Genomic DNA, 16,909 nt, shown 5'->3' with positions numbered 1-16,909 from the left:
ATAATTTCCCCAAATGAAGTGAACTTCCAATATCTTAATTTAAAGGTTTGGAGAAATGAAAATCAAGTGCTCTTTCTGGATAAATGCTTCTGGACTTGTTCTGCATGTCAGTGTCCTGCTTTTCCTTTACTCAGACTGTCTGATTAAAGTGGGGTTTGTCTGTTTTTTAAAGAAGTAAATCATTTGGAACAACAACTTGAAGAAGCTAATTCTGTGAGACGAGAACTAGATGATGCTTTTAGGCAAATCAAAGCTTTTGAAAAACAAATCAAAACTTTGCAGCAGGAAAGAGAAGAGCTAAATAAGGTAAGCATATATGAATAGATCTTCATCTTTTGAAATTGGAATATTGGAAATACTTCTAATAAATGACAATATATTTTTCTATAAAAATTTAAAATGAAAATTTCATGCTAACCTAAAATGATAGTTCAAAAATTTTAAACCTTTATTTTATGTTTAACTATGTGTATAAGTGTGTATATGTAGGGGTCTGTGCACATCAGTATATGTGCCTGTTGAGGCCACAGGTATTGGGTACCCTGGCACTGGAGTTGAAAGCAGTTATAAGTTGTCTTGGGTGCTGGGACCTGACCATGGATCCTCTCTCTGCAAGAGTAGTTTGTGCTCTTAACCACTGAGCCATATCTCACCACCCCCCCAACATTTTTTAATAATCATCTTGGTGTATAACATTCTTCATTAGCTAGCAGTAAGAAAACTCAAATTCTTGAGGCTTTAAAGTGCAAAATATTTGCTTATTTAAAAAGTTAAAAGTCTTGACTTAGAAAAGAATGTTACTAAAAAAATACAAAAAAAGTAGACTCTAATGTCTAAAAATTTTAAATACAGAGTTTAGGTCTTGAGTGATGTTTTATTGTAGTGTTAATTTATATTTTCTAACTTCTAATGTGGTCATATATCTTTGACACATATCTGTTCATTATATATTTTCATTGTAACTTACTGGTATGAACACTAATAGGTTATAATTTAAAATACTTCCCATGGTTTACTTATTCTTTAAATGTCATTTTTTTCAAAGTAGCATGAGAAAAGAGCTAAAGTAATTTCTCTAAGAGCTTTATGTAATATTTAAATGGTACTAGGCATAGCAACAAAATTTATTCATGACTAAAATTATTTAACAACACATTTGAGATGATAATATTCAAGCAGGGGAAAAACTTGAATCACATATTGGGATCTACTATGGATTTCATTAGCAACACCAAATGTTGGGAATAATGGTAGCCTATGCAGTTGAAAGATCAGTAGTTCAGATTACAATATACATTGCATTTAATGGTTTGACATACAGAATACTGGTAACTATAGAATGAAGTTTTTCTGGGGTATGTCTTAGTTTCACTAAGGAAGTGGAGTTAGAAATAAGATAACCTTATGTTGATAAAGGAGCTATTCTAGAGCAAATTGAGTTAGATGGGTACATTGTTACTTTCCTCTTACTACAGTGTTGAGTTTTGATTTCTGTGGATACATCTAAGTCCAGGGCCACATAATATCATTTGGCATTTATGGCAGCAGTTCTCTTTTCTTTAGTAATAAGTAGTAACAGTGGTGACTTATGAGTTTTATTTATTGGTATTATTATATAGTCAAATTTAATTAACACAATAAACATAAATATCTGGTGTCTTGACTTATAGAAACAAGTTTTGGGGGCAATTTTTAGTACATTTTAATGCTAAAAATTCTGTTTATTTTGAAAAGACATTGTTGAAAAGAAGCAGCTTATAATAATAAATAAATAATGATGTGATTTGGATAATTGCTTACAGTGAAGAGAAAAAAATTATTTTTGTGTCCTAACCATTTGCTTTTGTCTTTTTTATAATAATCATTCTGACAGAGGTAAAATGTTACCTAATTCTGGTTTGATTTTATATTTCTGTGGTGATTGGTTATCTTGGATAACATTATAGCTGTCGGCCTTCTCTGTCTTCCTTGGAATACTGTCCATTTAGGTCCTCTGCTTACTTTTAATTAGTTTGGCAAATAACTTGTTTTTATGATAATGTTAAAATGTTTTTCAGTATTACAGGTTTTATACTCTTTCATATGGTGTAGAAGTTTCTGTGTTCAGTGATGTTTCACATGCTGCATCTGTTTCTCTTAGTCCTGTGTACATTGAGACTTTGGTCTAACACATGTTCTAGCCTATTGGCTTTGTCTAATTTTGTCAGTGGTCAGGTATCTCTACCACTTGTTCGTTCTCCATTTTATGTTACATGTTTTTCTATTTGACTGTCTTTTGATATTTTAAGAATTATTGAAATTTTCCAATGTCTTTTATTAAATGTGCAGCTTAAGATGCCTGTCAGTGGCTTTTCTCTTTGCTCTCTTTTCAGAGCTTGTGAGTGTAATGTACATTTGTCAATATATTTAAATTAGTACATTTGCTGGCTCATACTCTACTAGAAAATCAGAGGTTTAAAAAAATTAAATTTTATCCTTACTTTTTATAGTCTGCTCTTTGATAGTTTTTCTCTCTAAACACTAGAAACTCACTTTTGCTTCCATGTTGCTACCGAGATCTTATTCAGTGCTCTCTTTGGTCTCTGGTTGTGATCACTGTGGAAAGAATTCCAGTGAGACAGATACACAGGGTAGAAGATAGGTGGAATTTACAGTAGCATAAAGTAAAATACCTTCAAGGGGGAGGCGGGCAGTGGCCACAGAGACCTTTATAGAGCACTGCGAGAATTCACAGTGATCAAAGAGGCCACTGTCTTTCTGTCCTTAGGTAGGCTTTATACCATTTCAAAGTCTTTTGAACAGCTTTTTCTGAAGGGTGTTTTATTGTCTAGGTGATTGACAGGCCATTTAGATCAGTTCTAATGAAAAAGGATGGCAATTTATCTTTGTCTTGTTGTTATTGTTGTTGTTGTTGTTGTTGTTGTTGTTGAAAGCCTTTAGCCAGACCATAGTCTCATAAATTCCAAATGTGTGTCCACCCAACCAGGGCTAGAGATGTGTCTTAAGAGATCATTTTTTGACCATTGATCAAGAATCCTGCTGCTGGTTATGAGGGAACGGTTTATCCTTTTAAACTTCAAACCTACTAGATGCCTAACAATGTGAGATAAAAGTTCAGTGTTCCTTTTTTCATGGCTAACCAGTTACTTGTATGCAGAATAGTTGTTTTTTTCCCAGTTGTACATGGCACCTCTGTCATATAGCAAATTCTCTCTTTACATTAGTCTATATTCCTTGAAAACTATGATAGAATTTTGATTGAAATTTTATCACTGATTAATTACAAAATAATTGATTGTATTACATTATATCAAAGTGCATATATGTTTATTACTTTAAATATATACATAAACAAGAGCATGGCAGATTATTTTTATTTGTATTTAATAGATAAACAACCACATGGTTCCTGTCAGAGTTAGGGTTCCCAATGCTGTGAAGGGACACAGTGACCAAGGCAGCTCTACAAAGGACAACATTTAATTGGGACTGGCTTATAGTTTTAGAAGTTCAGTCAATCTTCATAATGGTGGGAAGCATAGCAACATCTAGGCAGACATGTTGGTGGAGGAGCCAAGAGTTCTACACCTTAATCCAAAGGCAGGAGGGGACTGTCTGCCATACTGGTTGGAACTTGAGCATAGAACCTTAAAGCTCATCCCCACAGTGACACACTTCCTCCAGCAAGGCAATACCTATTCCAACAAGGACACACTCCTAATAGTGCTACTCCCTGTAGGCAATGCATTCAAACACGTGAGTCTTTAGGGGCCAAACCTATTCAAGCCACCATAGTTCCTTTAAATCAGTTTTTATCTCATATGCAATGCCCTGAGAAATAACTGGACACTGCCCTTTAAGTAAGGAGTCTATATAAAAGAAGAGTAACCACCAAAATATTTATCCGGGTGTTAACATGGAAGAAAGGGCCAATACTGCTGTCCTACTCCTCTCCATCTAAGTTTCCTGGGGAGTCTGAGGAGAAATGTCTTAGACCTCTTCCTTGTGCCGTTGGAATAAAAATTAACTATTCTAAACCTTAGTTAATTCCCAGATGACCAGCTTCACAAAAGACGTTCCCATAGTCCAGAGCATGTGCAACCTTGAAATACCTTCAGGATGTAAATGGAATTCTTACACTATTGAAATTTGTTATGAATTATGTCCTATGGCTCACATTTAGGAAAGGCCCAAGTTTTAGTGACATTTGTTTGGGCGATCTAATTGTGTAAAACATGAAAGATGTTTCTGTGCAGTGCCACGGTATTTTAAAACATAAATGTGATATCTTTTCATATATTTAATTTTTTAAATTTTACAAAGCACTCAGTTGGTAGAGTGCTTGCCTGGCGTGTACAGAAGGTTGTGCTCAGTCCCCAGCACTGCATGGACAAGCGGGCTGATGACTGTAATCCCTGCACACGCAGGGTGTAGGCAAGATAAGAAACCCAAGACTGGCATCCAGGAGTCCCTGTCTTAAAAACAAGAATGAATGAAGGAGGGAGGGAGGGAGGGATGGAGGGAGAGAGGGAGGGAGGGAAGACCAGGGAAAAGAAAAAATGTAATGAATGCACTCTTTCATGAAAGGTTTTGCCTTTCCTTAATTTGTTGTTCATTTATTTTATATTTTAAATATATTTAAATGTTAGGGCTTTTCTTACTGACTTTTGTTAGCAGGTCTGGTCCAACACACTGAACTCTAATTAAAATGATATGTTTTTGTTTTTTCAATTTTTTCTGCAAATAATAATAGCTTTGTTTCTAACTTTGTTTTTTATGGCTTCTATCTTCTGTAAGCTTACTTTGTTAGATGGGTCATCAGTATAATGCTGAACAGAAATAGTAAGAATAGGCATTTTTGTTGATCAATGTTTTTAAGGATTTATTTATTTATTATGTATATTGTGTTCTGCCTGCATGTATACCCACAGCCAGAAGAGCTTACCAGATCAATTTACAGATGGTTGTGAGCCACCAGGTGGGTGCTGAGAATTGAACTCAGGACCTCTAGAAGAGCAGCCAGTGCTCTTAACCTCTGAGCCATCTCTCTAGCCCCTGTGTAGATGATTTTAAAGAAAATGCCTCTAAAATTTTACCACTAATGTTTGTTATGTATGTTTTAGTAAAATATTTTCCAGTAGGTTAAGGGAATTACTTTTTATTTTTATTTTGCTACTCAACTTTTACTATTAAGAACAAGTTATTTATGTGTATTTATTAGTAACTATAAATCAGCCATTTAATATGATGTATGACATTTCCTCATATCTGTGTGTATGAGGTTCTTAGTCCTCGGTTTGCTGTGTGTTCCATTGCCAGTCTAAAACCTTCATCCTGAGATAAAGCTGTAGCGTTCCTTTAGTGCAGATCTGATAATGGCAACCTCTGTCAGTTTTCACTAGACTTTGAGAGTAATTTTTCTGAGTATACAGTATTAATTTCTTGTCTCTTAGAAAGTTTTCCCACTCTTTCTGAAACCACTTGTGTCTTCTGAATTTGATTATCTATGTTTTGTTTTTCTGAAAGCATAATATAACTAATTTTCTCCCACTCACCCTAATTAAAAAAAAAGATTTATTATATTTTTGTGTATATGCATGTATACACATGTGAATATTCATGTGCATGTGTGTGCATATGTTGTGGTATGGGTGTACAGGTCAGATTAACAATTTGTAGATTAGTTCTGTCCACTTTGTGGGATTCAGGGATCAAACTCAGTACTTTATGCCCCGATCTATCTCACTGCCCCACCCCGGTTTCTTTCTTTTAGTCAGTTTTTAATTTTACACAGATGGGTGTTTGGCCGGCAGTATTTGTATGCTTGATGCCCAAGGAAGCCAGATGAGGACATAATTTCTCTTGGAACTGGAGTTAAAAATAGTTGTGAGCTCTCCCATGTGGGTGCTGGAAGTAGAGCCCAGGTCCTCTGGATAGCTTCCCAGCACTCTTTGACTGCAGAGTCATCTCTCTAGCTCCTCGTTACAGTGTTACCTAGTTTCCTTTTTACACATTTCGTTTACATTTGGTTTTCCTTTTCTTGACTTAAGAATATCAAGATTCCTATATTATATGTATATGTATATGTATACATATTTTTCATGTCCAAATGTCTTTCAGGTTCTTTATACACCTATATGATAGTTTTTATTAGCCTTTTCTCATTCCCAGATGTTTATATTGACCTCTTTTATTTCTTCATCTATCTCATACAGAGCACTCTAACAATCCCCAAATACTTTTGGTTTTTGTTTTTGTTTCCTGTTGTTGCCATTGGTTCCGTATAGTGGTTTTGATCTTTGGTTCTTTGTAAATCCATGGATGTCGGCTCATGGTTTTTTTGCTGTTAATGTGTGAAGTAGCCAAATATCCTTCCTCTCTAGGTGATGCACATTTCCTTCTGTTGGGAGGCAGGCAGTTATACTGACCTGATTCTGCAGAGCACCTCTAAATCAGTAATCTAAGCTCTAGGGGCTTTTCTCCATGTTATCTGTCTTGGGCTTATTTTTCTCAGTAAGAAAAGGCATCTGTTTATTGTTTGCAATTATTCAGTTTAATTTAAAATAATCTCCCATATATTTATTAAATTTTACAAATGATTGTGAACATCATAGTTTATATTTTTACATTCTATTCCTTCAGCTGCCTCTTTGTACTTGCAAGGTCAGTGTAAAAATTTGAGAGTGGGGTGAGAAATGGCTCACTAGTTAAGAGCACCTACTGCTCTTACAGAGGATTCAGGTTCAGTTCCTAGCACCCATGTGGAAGCTAACAGTTACCTGTAACTCTAGTTCCATGGGTTCTGGGGTCCTCTTCTGTACTCCACAGGTTCTGTGTGCACATGGTGCACATGCATAATACAGACTATCACACAGACACATAAATACAAATAAACTTTAAACAAGAGTTTGAGAAGGTAAACAAGCCATTATTGCATTCCCTTATTGTCTTTAGAAGTAGTTCATTTCCTTCAGTGTTGTCCTGAGGTGAATAATTTTGGCTCTTCTTAACTTAATAATAGCCACTTTGATGGCCAAATTTGGTCTCTAAGTTGCAGACTTGGTAACATATATTTTTTTTATAAAACTGTAGGAACTAGTCCAGGCTAGTGAGCGATTAAAAAACCAATCCAAAGAGCTGAAAGATGCACACTGTCAGAGGAAACTGGCCATGCAGGAGTTCATGGAGATCAATGAGCGACTAACAGACTTGCACACCCAAAAGCAGAAACTTGCTCGCCATGTCCGAGATAAGGAAGAAGAGGTGGACCTGGTGATGCAAAAAGCTGAGAGCTTAAGGCAGGAGCTGCGCAGAGCAGAAAGAGCCAAGAAAGAGGTTAGTAGCCAGGCAAAGTCCATAGTATCTGTGGAGTAGTACTTTAAACCACACTAGACTAGTGAAGTAATATGCATTCCAGTCTTTACGTTTTGAAAAAGTGATTTTGTAGCTTGGTATATTGACTACTGTGAATCTCACCATTCAAGCTATGAATCCTCTTGGGAAGGCGCTTTCAGAAACTAACTATGGAATCTGTACATTTCCTTTTATGTTAAAGCTGGAAGTTCACACTGAAGCTCTAATTGCTGAAGCCTCAAAGGACAGGAAGCTCCGAGAGCAGAGCGAACATTATTCCAAACAACTGGAAAATGAATTGGAGGGGCTGAAGGTATTGTTGATGTTTATGACTCCTAATGAGGGTTCTTCTGCATACACAATAAGAGTGTTGGCTTATTAACTCTTTGGTGAGAAAGGAAAACTACCTATGCTTCAATCTAGTATCTTAATTCTTGTTCTTACTAGTAAGAAGCTGATACACCTTTGCTAATCACATTCAGTTGTTCAGTGAAGAGTAGGAATCAACAAAGTACTGCCTACCTGAACAAGGTGGCCTGGTAGTCTGCATATGTGTGTAATAAAACCAAAGCTCCCTGTATCTGTTATTTTGTTGTTGTTGTTGTGATAATTTATCTAGCTAAGGCAACTTAAGGAAAGGAACATTAATTTTGGCAGACAGTTTGAGGGTGCTGTTTATCAGGATCTTGAAGTCACTGCATTTTCAGTCGGGAAGTAGAGAGAGATGAATGCTGGTACTCATCTTATTTACTAACAGAGGTAAACATCCTCTCTGCTTATTTAGTATGGAACTCCATTTAAGATGGGTCTTTTCCCACCTAGATTTACCCCGTCTAGAAACTTGCTCATGAACACACCAAGGTCTATTCCTGTGGTAATTCTAAAGCCCATAAATTTGACAGTCAGGATTAATCTTCATGCCACCTACCTGTTCTATAAAGGACCCAAAAGTGGCCAATTCTGACTAGACCCAGTTTTCAATTCTAGACTGGGCAGTTAATAGCTGTAACACTGAATGGAACACTTCCTTTCTCCTGTTTATTCTTGTCATCTATAGCTCCTCTTCCTGGAGTAGATGAATTCCTGTGAGAGCTCACACCTCATGCTGCTCAGTGATTCTTAGCATAGTGATGGTCTCACAGACTTGGAGGAATGTCAGAGTCAATTGAGTGGCGTCTAAGAAAGTCTTACCCTTTTGTGCTGCTTCAGAGTCCTTTTAGTAACTGCAGCCTCATTTGATAGCTGACTCACAGATCTGTTTCCTTACTAGAACTGTAATCTAGCTTGTCACAAACAGCTACTCCGAATCGGGCGAAGGCCTGGTAGGGTTTGAAAGAAAGACACAACTCAATTATTCGTGTTACCAGAAGTGTTTTACTCCATCTCCAACTGCAACTGGCTCCAACTCCAGATATATACACTAAAAAAACAGTTACGAAGGGAGTATGCAGATTCCCCAGCTGCTGGGTAGAGACATCACCCTATGGGGTAAAGGCTATATCCTGAGGTAAAGGAAACAGGTGTGGGGCAGGTTTGTGACTGGGCATTAGTATTACAAAGGAAAGTGTGTTTTCCCAAAGTCAAGGCATGCAAGTGGTCAGTTCAGCTAACCCTTAACAGATGGGGGCTGAGTATAACTCCCAACGCTACCTTACTCAAAACATAGACAAATGCATTATTGACTGTCCTGTGTACATTATCTGTTTTAATTCTTGTTTAATACAGTGCTATTCAGTGAATCAGTCATATGGTAGATTTAGCCATAACCATAGTGACTTAGTGTCAGTGTTTGCAAGTAAACATTGTCCTCTGCTCTGAGACATGAACTCTGATTTTTCTTTTATTTAATTCAGAAGAACTGGAGTGCACCCTGTAAGTCTTAGGCATTTATTTTGCTTAGCTTTCTCACTACTGTGATCAAAATACCTGAGAAAACAACTAAGAGAGGTAATTACTTATTTTGTCCCAGTATTTGAGAAATCCCATTTATAGGGCTTGGTTATTGATTTTGGACCTGTGATGATAAAGAACATTGTAGTGGGAGTATAAGAAGAACGAGATTGTTCACTTTCTTTCAGGAACCAGAAGGGGTAGTGAAAAAAAAAGATGACAAAGGAAAAGATGATGGGGTACCACTGAAAGGAAAAGTCACGGGGCACCAATGTTGTGAAAAGATGACGTCCCAGGTTTCAGCACCAATTTTAGGGAAAGAATGAAGAGAGTAGGGGGCATATGACCCATGGAGGTGTGGCGGGCGAGGCCTGGGGGCAAGAGAGATGCCTCTGGGGGGGGGCTATGTTAGGAATCCCTTCCCCGTGAGGGACCAGCCACATGACGGTATAGTACAGAATAGAGTTTATTCAGGTCATGGGAGAGTTAAGAGTGTAGTAGAGGCAGAGAGAGAGAAGAGAGAGGAATAGAGGAGTAGAGGCCGGCCATGAGCATGTGGAGAGAGGTGGGGGAGAGGGGAAGAGGTGGAGGAGAGGGGAAGAGGTGGGGGGGCGGAGCAAGGCTGCAAGAGGCCTAGAGAGGCAAGAGAGAGAGGAGGGGACAAGCAGCTCCTTTTATAGTGTCAGGTCATTGGGGCGGAGCATACCTGTCTACTGCCAGGTAATTGAGGGGTGGGGTTTACAGAATCCCAACAGGTAGTGTCTTAGTCAGGGTTTCTATTCCTGCAAAAACATCATGACCAAGAAACAAATTTGGGATAAAGGATTTATTCAACTTACACTTCCTCATTGCTGTTCATCACCAAAGTCAGGACTGGAACCCAAGCAGGTCAGGAAGCAGGAGCTGATGCAGAGGCCATGGAGAGATGTTACTTACTGGCTTGCTTCCCCTGGCTTGCTCAGCCTGCTTTCTTATAGAACCCAGATCTACCAGCCCAGGGATGGCACCACCCACAATGGACTGGGCCCTCCCCCTTGATCACTAGTTGAGAAAATGCCTTACAGCTGGATCTCATGGAAACATCTCCTCAGCTGGGGTTCCTTTCTCTGTGATAACTCCTGCTTGTATCAAGTTGACACTTAAAACCAAGCCAGTACAGGCAGTATATAGGTTGTGAGCAGGCTAAAATGGCCCTCAAGAATATGGCTCCTTCCCAGTAGCTTTCTCCCTCCAACTAGGTTCCATTTCTTTCTTTCTACTACCTTTCTGGTAAATTCATCAAGGGATTAATGCATGTGTTAGAGCAGAGCCTTCATAATCTGTCTGATTCCCAGTTGCTCTTACAAATATACCTAGAAGTAGCTAGAAAAGGGTCATTATTCAGCCAAGTTCAGGATCAACATTATCTTTGGCATATACATTATCTTTTGGGGCCAATATTGTCTTTATTCTGAGATTTCACATCATTTGATGGATACTATACAATGATAATGATATCAGATGATAATAATGGTAATGGAAATAGTTGTTGGGTTTGGTATTTTAACTTGATAAAGTAAAAAAAAGGGGGGGTAATTATATTGTCAGTTCTACAGTTCTTTTCAAGATGCCAACTGACCCATGAAATCATGGTTTGGAGGACCACCGTCTTAAAGTAACAGTAGGAGTTAGGCCAGCAAGGGATGGAGCATTTCTGGCTGAAAGAGATGGAAATGGGTTACTGGTTTAACTCCACTAACTTCATATAAAGGTTGTTCTGTGTGACACTTGTGTGAAGATGTCACAGACTTTTTATTCCTCCATTAGACTTGAAATCATTTGTTCTCACTAAGCCTTCTCTGTCTTATCACATTGCTAGTCTGCACTAATGTGACAGAGAATCAGCAGGAAGGCTGGGGTGGAGGCAGGGTTAAGCTCTGATAAAGGCACACCTAAAAGGACCAGTATCACCACAAGCCCCCAACACCTAGTTCTCAGGACAAAGGAGGTTTATTTGCTCCAAGGGGAGGAGAAAGGAAAGCACTGCCTCTAGACAGAGAGGACACAGATGTGGTCCATAGGCAAACAGCAGTTTATAAGGTAAAGGAAGAAACTGTGTTAGGTTGAGGTGTTTAGTTTTGATTGGGCATTTTAATTAGGGCAGCCAAAGGGGGCTTTTCATTGCTGGACTTAAGCAATACTTTGATAGCTAGAGCCTGGTAGTCAGCTTCTGAAAGAGGAAGTGGCCAAATTAAGGGATGGACCTTGGGGGTGAAAGACCCCCGAAGGGAGACCCTCACTCAAATCTTAGGAGAGGCGCGCACCCAGAGAGGCACCGAGACCAGACTTGCTGCAATCGCACGAGGAAGTTTATTGAAAGTAAAACAGAGTGAGATCTCAGGCCAGCATGCTGGGGTCGAGACTCATACACCACGCAGGGGTAGAGGAGTTCGACCCCGGCCTGAACTTGTAACGGACTTATAAAGGCAAAAACCACAAAAGAGGGGGAGGACAGGGGGAATGAGGAAATTCAAAGGGGACAATGAGGAAATTCAAAGGGGAAGGATCATACATTTTTTTTATCAGTACACCCAGGGCACACCTAGGGCGTTGAAACATTCCACAGAGGTCATCAGGACCTTCTGTGGTTATTTTGGGAACTCAAATCTCAAGAAAGTTCCGGAAGCGATTTCCTGCAGAGGAGAGGGCCCTAGGGCAAGGAATCAGTGTCCTTTGACAACTTTTTACTCTTCAGGGGCTAGCTTTAGAAATGTGGTCTAATGGTTTTAACAAGGCAGAGGGAATGGGGAGAAGGGCAATACCTGTCAGAGCCCTGTTTGCCCTGCTTCCTGTAACACCTTCAGCAACAGCAGCATCTGTAAAACTTGGCACTTTACAACACAATAGAGAAGGCAGAAGGTTTTAACTGACCTCAGCCAAGGAAGCAGTCTCAGGTTTCAGTCATTCTGAAAACTGTCTTTGATGGTTTCTGCATTCAATGACTTTATCTGAAGTCAGCCATTTGTAAACATGTATACTCTGACCAGGGAAGACCTGGCCATTCCTCTGACCTTGCCTGGAAAAGGCTTTGTCTCCATTTCTCTCATCTGAGGCATTAGGGTCCTTGACATGACCATGCTCAAGTTAGTAATACACATCCATGCAGGCCTCTAGCCACTCCCACAGCACCTATTCACCCTTAGGATAGTTTCAGAAAATAGGACTTTCTGTATGAAGCACATAAATAGAATTCTAAACCATCTTTTAGTTTCTTGAATTTTTATTTCAGTAAGAATAATATTCAGTGGTGCTTGGTGGCATTGTGCTGAAGTCTCAGGTACTTGGGAGGCAAAGGTGAAAAGGGTTGATGGAGAAGGTCTGAGCAGCTTAATGAGACCCTTCCACAAAAGAAGGGCTTGTGGGGGAGGGTAACAGGGCTGGGGAAGCTCAGTGATCAGGTGATTGCCTGATGTGCAGAACTAATGGTTTATTTCTAGAGCTGCTGGGAATGGACATAAATGACTTGAACAGTTCCAAGGAGAGAAAAGCTTGTGTAGTAGAAAGCCCACTTCTTGCAGTGTGCAGATTATAGAAATTTAGGTATTGAACAATATTATGACCAGCTAGTCCTAACAGAGATATATAGAGCTTTTATTCAACAGAATGCATAACCTTTTTAAGTATGTTTACTAAACTCCAGAACTGGCCATAGGTTAGGCTACAAAATAACCTCAGTGCAATCAAAAAAATTGAATTCTGCAAAGAATCTTCTCTAGCCATAAAGGAATGAGATGGAAACCAACAGAAAAAAAAAAAAAAAAAAAAACTTTGGTACTCAAAAATATGTGGATGTTCGATAGCACACCCTAAAACAGCCAGTGACCCAAGGACAACACACTAGGGACCTAGGATGAGGTAGGAGGTGCATCACCTCAGAACTAAGGACATTGCAAAGAAAAACTTGCAGCACTAAATAAATGCCTGTTTAAAAAATTAAAGCCTCAGCCTGTGCCCAGAGCTGACCCTGTGCCAGAGCTCTCTGTACCCAGACACCACCAGGGGAAAGCTGGTCTTCCAGGAGTGCTCACACATCTGAGAGCACTAGTGAGATCACCACTTCTGCTCAAATTCCTGGCCCAAGAGGAACCCACTCGGAGCCCTCAGGACACAGGAACCAAGAAGCAGTCTGGGACAGGATCCTTCCAGTTTCTGTTCGTGGCCTGTGCTGACCCTGTGCCACAGATCTTTGTATACAGACCCTGCTCAGTAGTGCTGACACACAGGTTTATAGGAAGGTCAAGCCACTGTCAGAATCAACAAGACCAGCTTTTAAAAAAAGGATGAAGGGAATTGGGGGATGAAGAGAGTTGGGGGGATATGGCCCATGGAGGTCCAGCAGCCTGGGAGCAAGGCCTCTGGGGGTCCATGTTGGGAATCCCTGCCCCGTGAGGGACCAGCCACATGAAGGTATAGTACAGAATAGACTTTTCAGGTTATGGGGGAGTTAAGAGGATAGTAGAGGCAGAGAGAGAGAGAGAGTAGAGAGAGGTAAAGAAGTAGAGGCCAGTCATGAGCACATGGGGGGGGGGAGGAAGGGTAAGGGTGAGAGAGCAAGAGAGAGGTGGGGGGAGGCAAGCAGTCCCTTTTATAGTGTCAGATAACTGGGGCGGAGCATACCTGGCTGCTGAGGGGTGGGGTATACCTGGCTGTTGCAAGGTAACTGAGGGGTGGGGTTTACAGAGTCCCAACACCAGCTAACACCAGAGACAAGCAGATGGCGTGAGGCAAGTTCAAGAACCCAAGCAACAGAAACCAAGGTCACTTGGCATTATCAGAACCCTACCACAGCAACTCCTGGATACCCAAAACACTAGAAAAGCAAGATTCTGATTTAAAATCACATCTAATGATGATGATAGAGAACTTTAAGAAAGTCATAATTAAGTCCCTTAAAGAAAGACAGGACAACACAGGTTAAACAGGTAGAAGCCCTTAAAGAGGAAACACAAAAACTAACCAAACTGGTGAAGGAATTGAATAAAACCATCCAGAATCTAAAAATGGAAATAGAAACAATAAAGAAATCACAAAGGAAGATAGAAAACCTAGGAAAGAGATCAGAAGTCATAGATGCAAGCATCACCAACAGAACACGAGATAGAAGAGAGAATCTCAGGGGCAGAAGATACCATAGAAAACATTGACAGAACAGTCAGAAAATGCAAAACGCTCCTAACCCAAAAGATCTAGGAAATCCAGGATACAATGAGAAGACGAAACATGAGGATAAAAGTGTAGAAGAGAGCAAAGATTCCCAATTTAAAGAACCAGTAAATATCTTCAACAAAATTATAGAAGAAAACTTCCCTAACCTAAAGAAAGAGATGCCCATGAACATACAAGAAGCCTATAGAACTCCAAATAGATTGAATTAGAAATGAAATTTCTCCTGTCATATAATAGTCAAAACACCAAATGCACAAAAAAAGAAAGAATATTAAAAGCAGTAAGGGGAAAAGGCTAAGTAGCATATAAAGGCAGACCTATCAGAATCACACCAGACTTCTCAATAGAGACTATGAAAGCTAGAAGATCCTGGGCAGATTTCCTACAGATCCTGAGAGAACACAAATGCAGCCCAGGCTACTATATCAAGTAAAACTCTCAATTAACATATGTGAAGGAATCAACAAATTCCATGACAGAACTAAATTTACACAGTATCTTTCCACAAATCCAGCCCTACAAAGGATAATAGATGAAAAACTTCAACATAAGGTGGGAAACCAAACCCTAGAAAAAGCAAGAAAGTAATCTTCTTTCAACTAACTAAAAAGAATACAAACATAATTTCACTTCTAACAGCAAAAATAACAGGAAACAACAATCATTGGTCCCTAATATCTCTCAACATCATTGGACTCAAATCTCCAATAGAAAGACATAGACTAACAGACTAGATACATAAAGAGGACCCAGCATTTTGCTACATACAGGAAACACCTCAATGACAAAGACAGACACTACCCCAGAAAGGCTGGAAAACAATTTTCCAAGCAAATGGTCCTAAGAAACAAGCTGGAGTAGCCATTATAATATCAAATAAAATCGTCTTTCAACCAAAAGTTATCAAAAAAGATAAGGAAGGATACTTCATACTCATCAAAGGAAAAAGCCACTACAATGAAATCTCAATTCTGAATATCTATGCTCCAAATGCAAGGGCACCTGCATTTATAAAAGAAATTTCACTAAAGCTCAAAGTATACATTGAACCTCGCACAATAGTGGGAGACTTCAACAATCTACTCTCATCAATGGACATATCATGGAAACAGAAACCAAAGAGAGCCACATTGAAACTAACAGAAGTTATGAACCAAATGGATTTGACAGATATCTATAGAACAGATATCCTAAAACAAAAGAATATACCTTCTTCTCAGCACCTCATAGTACCTTCTCCAAAATTGACCTTATAGTCAGCCACAAAACAGGCCTCAACAGATACAAGAACATTGAAATAATTGCATGTATCTTATCAGATCACCATGGACTAAGACATAACAACAAGAATGACAGAAAGCCCACATATACATGGAAGCTGAACAATGTTCTACTCAATGATAACTGGTCAAGGAAAAAATAAAGAAATTAAAGACTTTTAAATTTAATGAAAACGAAGGCACAATATACCCAATCTTATAGGACACAATGAAAGCAGTACTAAGAGGAAAATTTATAGCTCTGAGCGCCTCCAAAAAGAAACTGGAGAGAGCATACACTAGCAGCTTGGCAGCATACCTAAAAGCTCTAGAACAAAAAGAAGCAGATGCACCCAAGAGGAGTAGATGGCAGGAAATAATCAAACTCATAGCTAAAATCAACCAAGTAGAAACAAAAAGAACTATACAAAGAGTCAACAAAACCAGGAGTTTGTTCTTTGAAAAAAATCAACAAGATAGATACATTTTTAGCCAGACTAACAAGAGGGCACAGAGAGAGTATCCAAATTAACACAATCAGAAAAGAAAAAGGAGATATAACAACAGAAACTGAAGAGATTCAAGAAATCGTCAGATTCTACTACTAAAGTCTATACTCGACAAAACTGGAAAATCTGGATGAAATGGACAATTTCTAGACAGATACCAGATACCAAAGTTAAATCAGGATCAGATAAACAATCTAAACAGTCCCATACCCCTAAAGAAATGGAAACAGTCATTAAAAGTCTCCCAGACAAAAAATTAAGCCCAGGACCAGATAGTTTTAGTGCAGAATTCTATCAGACCTTCATAGAAGATCTAATACCAATACTTGCCAAACTATTCCACAAAATAGAAACAGAAGAAACACCTCCCAATTCCTTCTATGAAGTCAAAATTATGTTTATACCTAAACCACACAAAGACCCAACAAAGAAAGGAAACTTCAAACCAATTTCCTGAATGAATATCGGTGCTAAAACATTTAATAAAAATTTCGCAAACCGAATCCAAGAACACATCAAAATGATCATCCATCATGACCAAATAGGCTTCATCCCAGGGATACAGGGATAGTTCTGTATATAGAAATACATCAACGTAATCTACTATATAAACAAACTTAAAGAAAAAAAACCAGATGATCATCTCATTAGATGCTGAGAAAGCATTTGACAAAATTTAGCACCCTTTCATGT

General features: G+C 38.9%; 1 protein-coding gene across 9 annotated transcripts in view; it reads left to right on the top strand.

Annotated features, from left to right (window-relative positions):
• Positions 1-16,909, top strand: part of CDC42BPA (CDC42 binding protein kinase alpha) — a 207,116-nt gene that overhangs the window by 120,874 nt on the left and 69,333 nt on the right. For 5 of the 9 annotated variants that reach the window (XM_080927478.1, XM_080927475.1, XM_080927476.1 and 2 more), the window contains 3 exons: positions 173-306; positions 7,093-7,335; positions 7,556-7,666. In XM_080927478.1, the coding sequence (XP_080783604.1) occupies positions 173-306; positions 7,093-7,335; positions 7,556-7,666 (488 nt within the window). The remainder of the gene's footprint in view (positions 1-172; positions 307-7,092; positions 7,336-7,555; positions 7,667-16,909) is intronic. The other 4 variants (XM_080927480.1, XM_080927479.1, XM_080927477.1 and 1 more) reach the window with 2 other exon arrangements.

Source organism: Micromys minutus, assembly GCF_963924665.1.
Source record: "Micromys minutus genome assembly, chromosome: 1".
In the NCBI taxonomy this organism is placed as follows: domain Eukaryota; kingdom Metazoa; phylum Chordata; class Mammalia; order Rodentia; family Muridae; genus Micromys; species Micromys minutus.
This window is presented reverse-complemented; position numbering and strand designations above follow the sequence as displayed.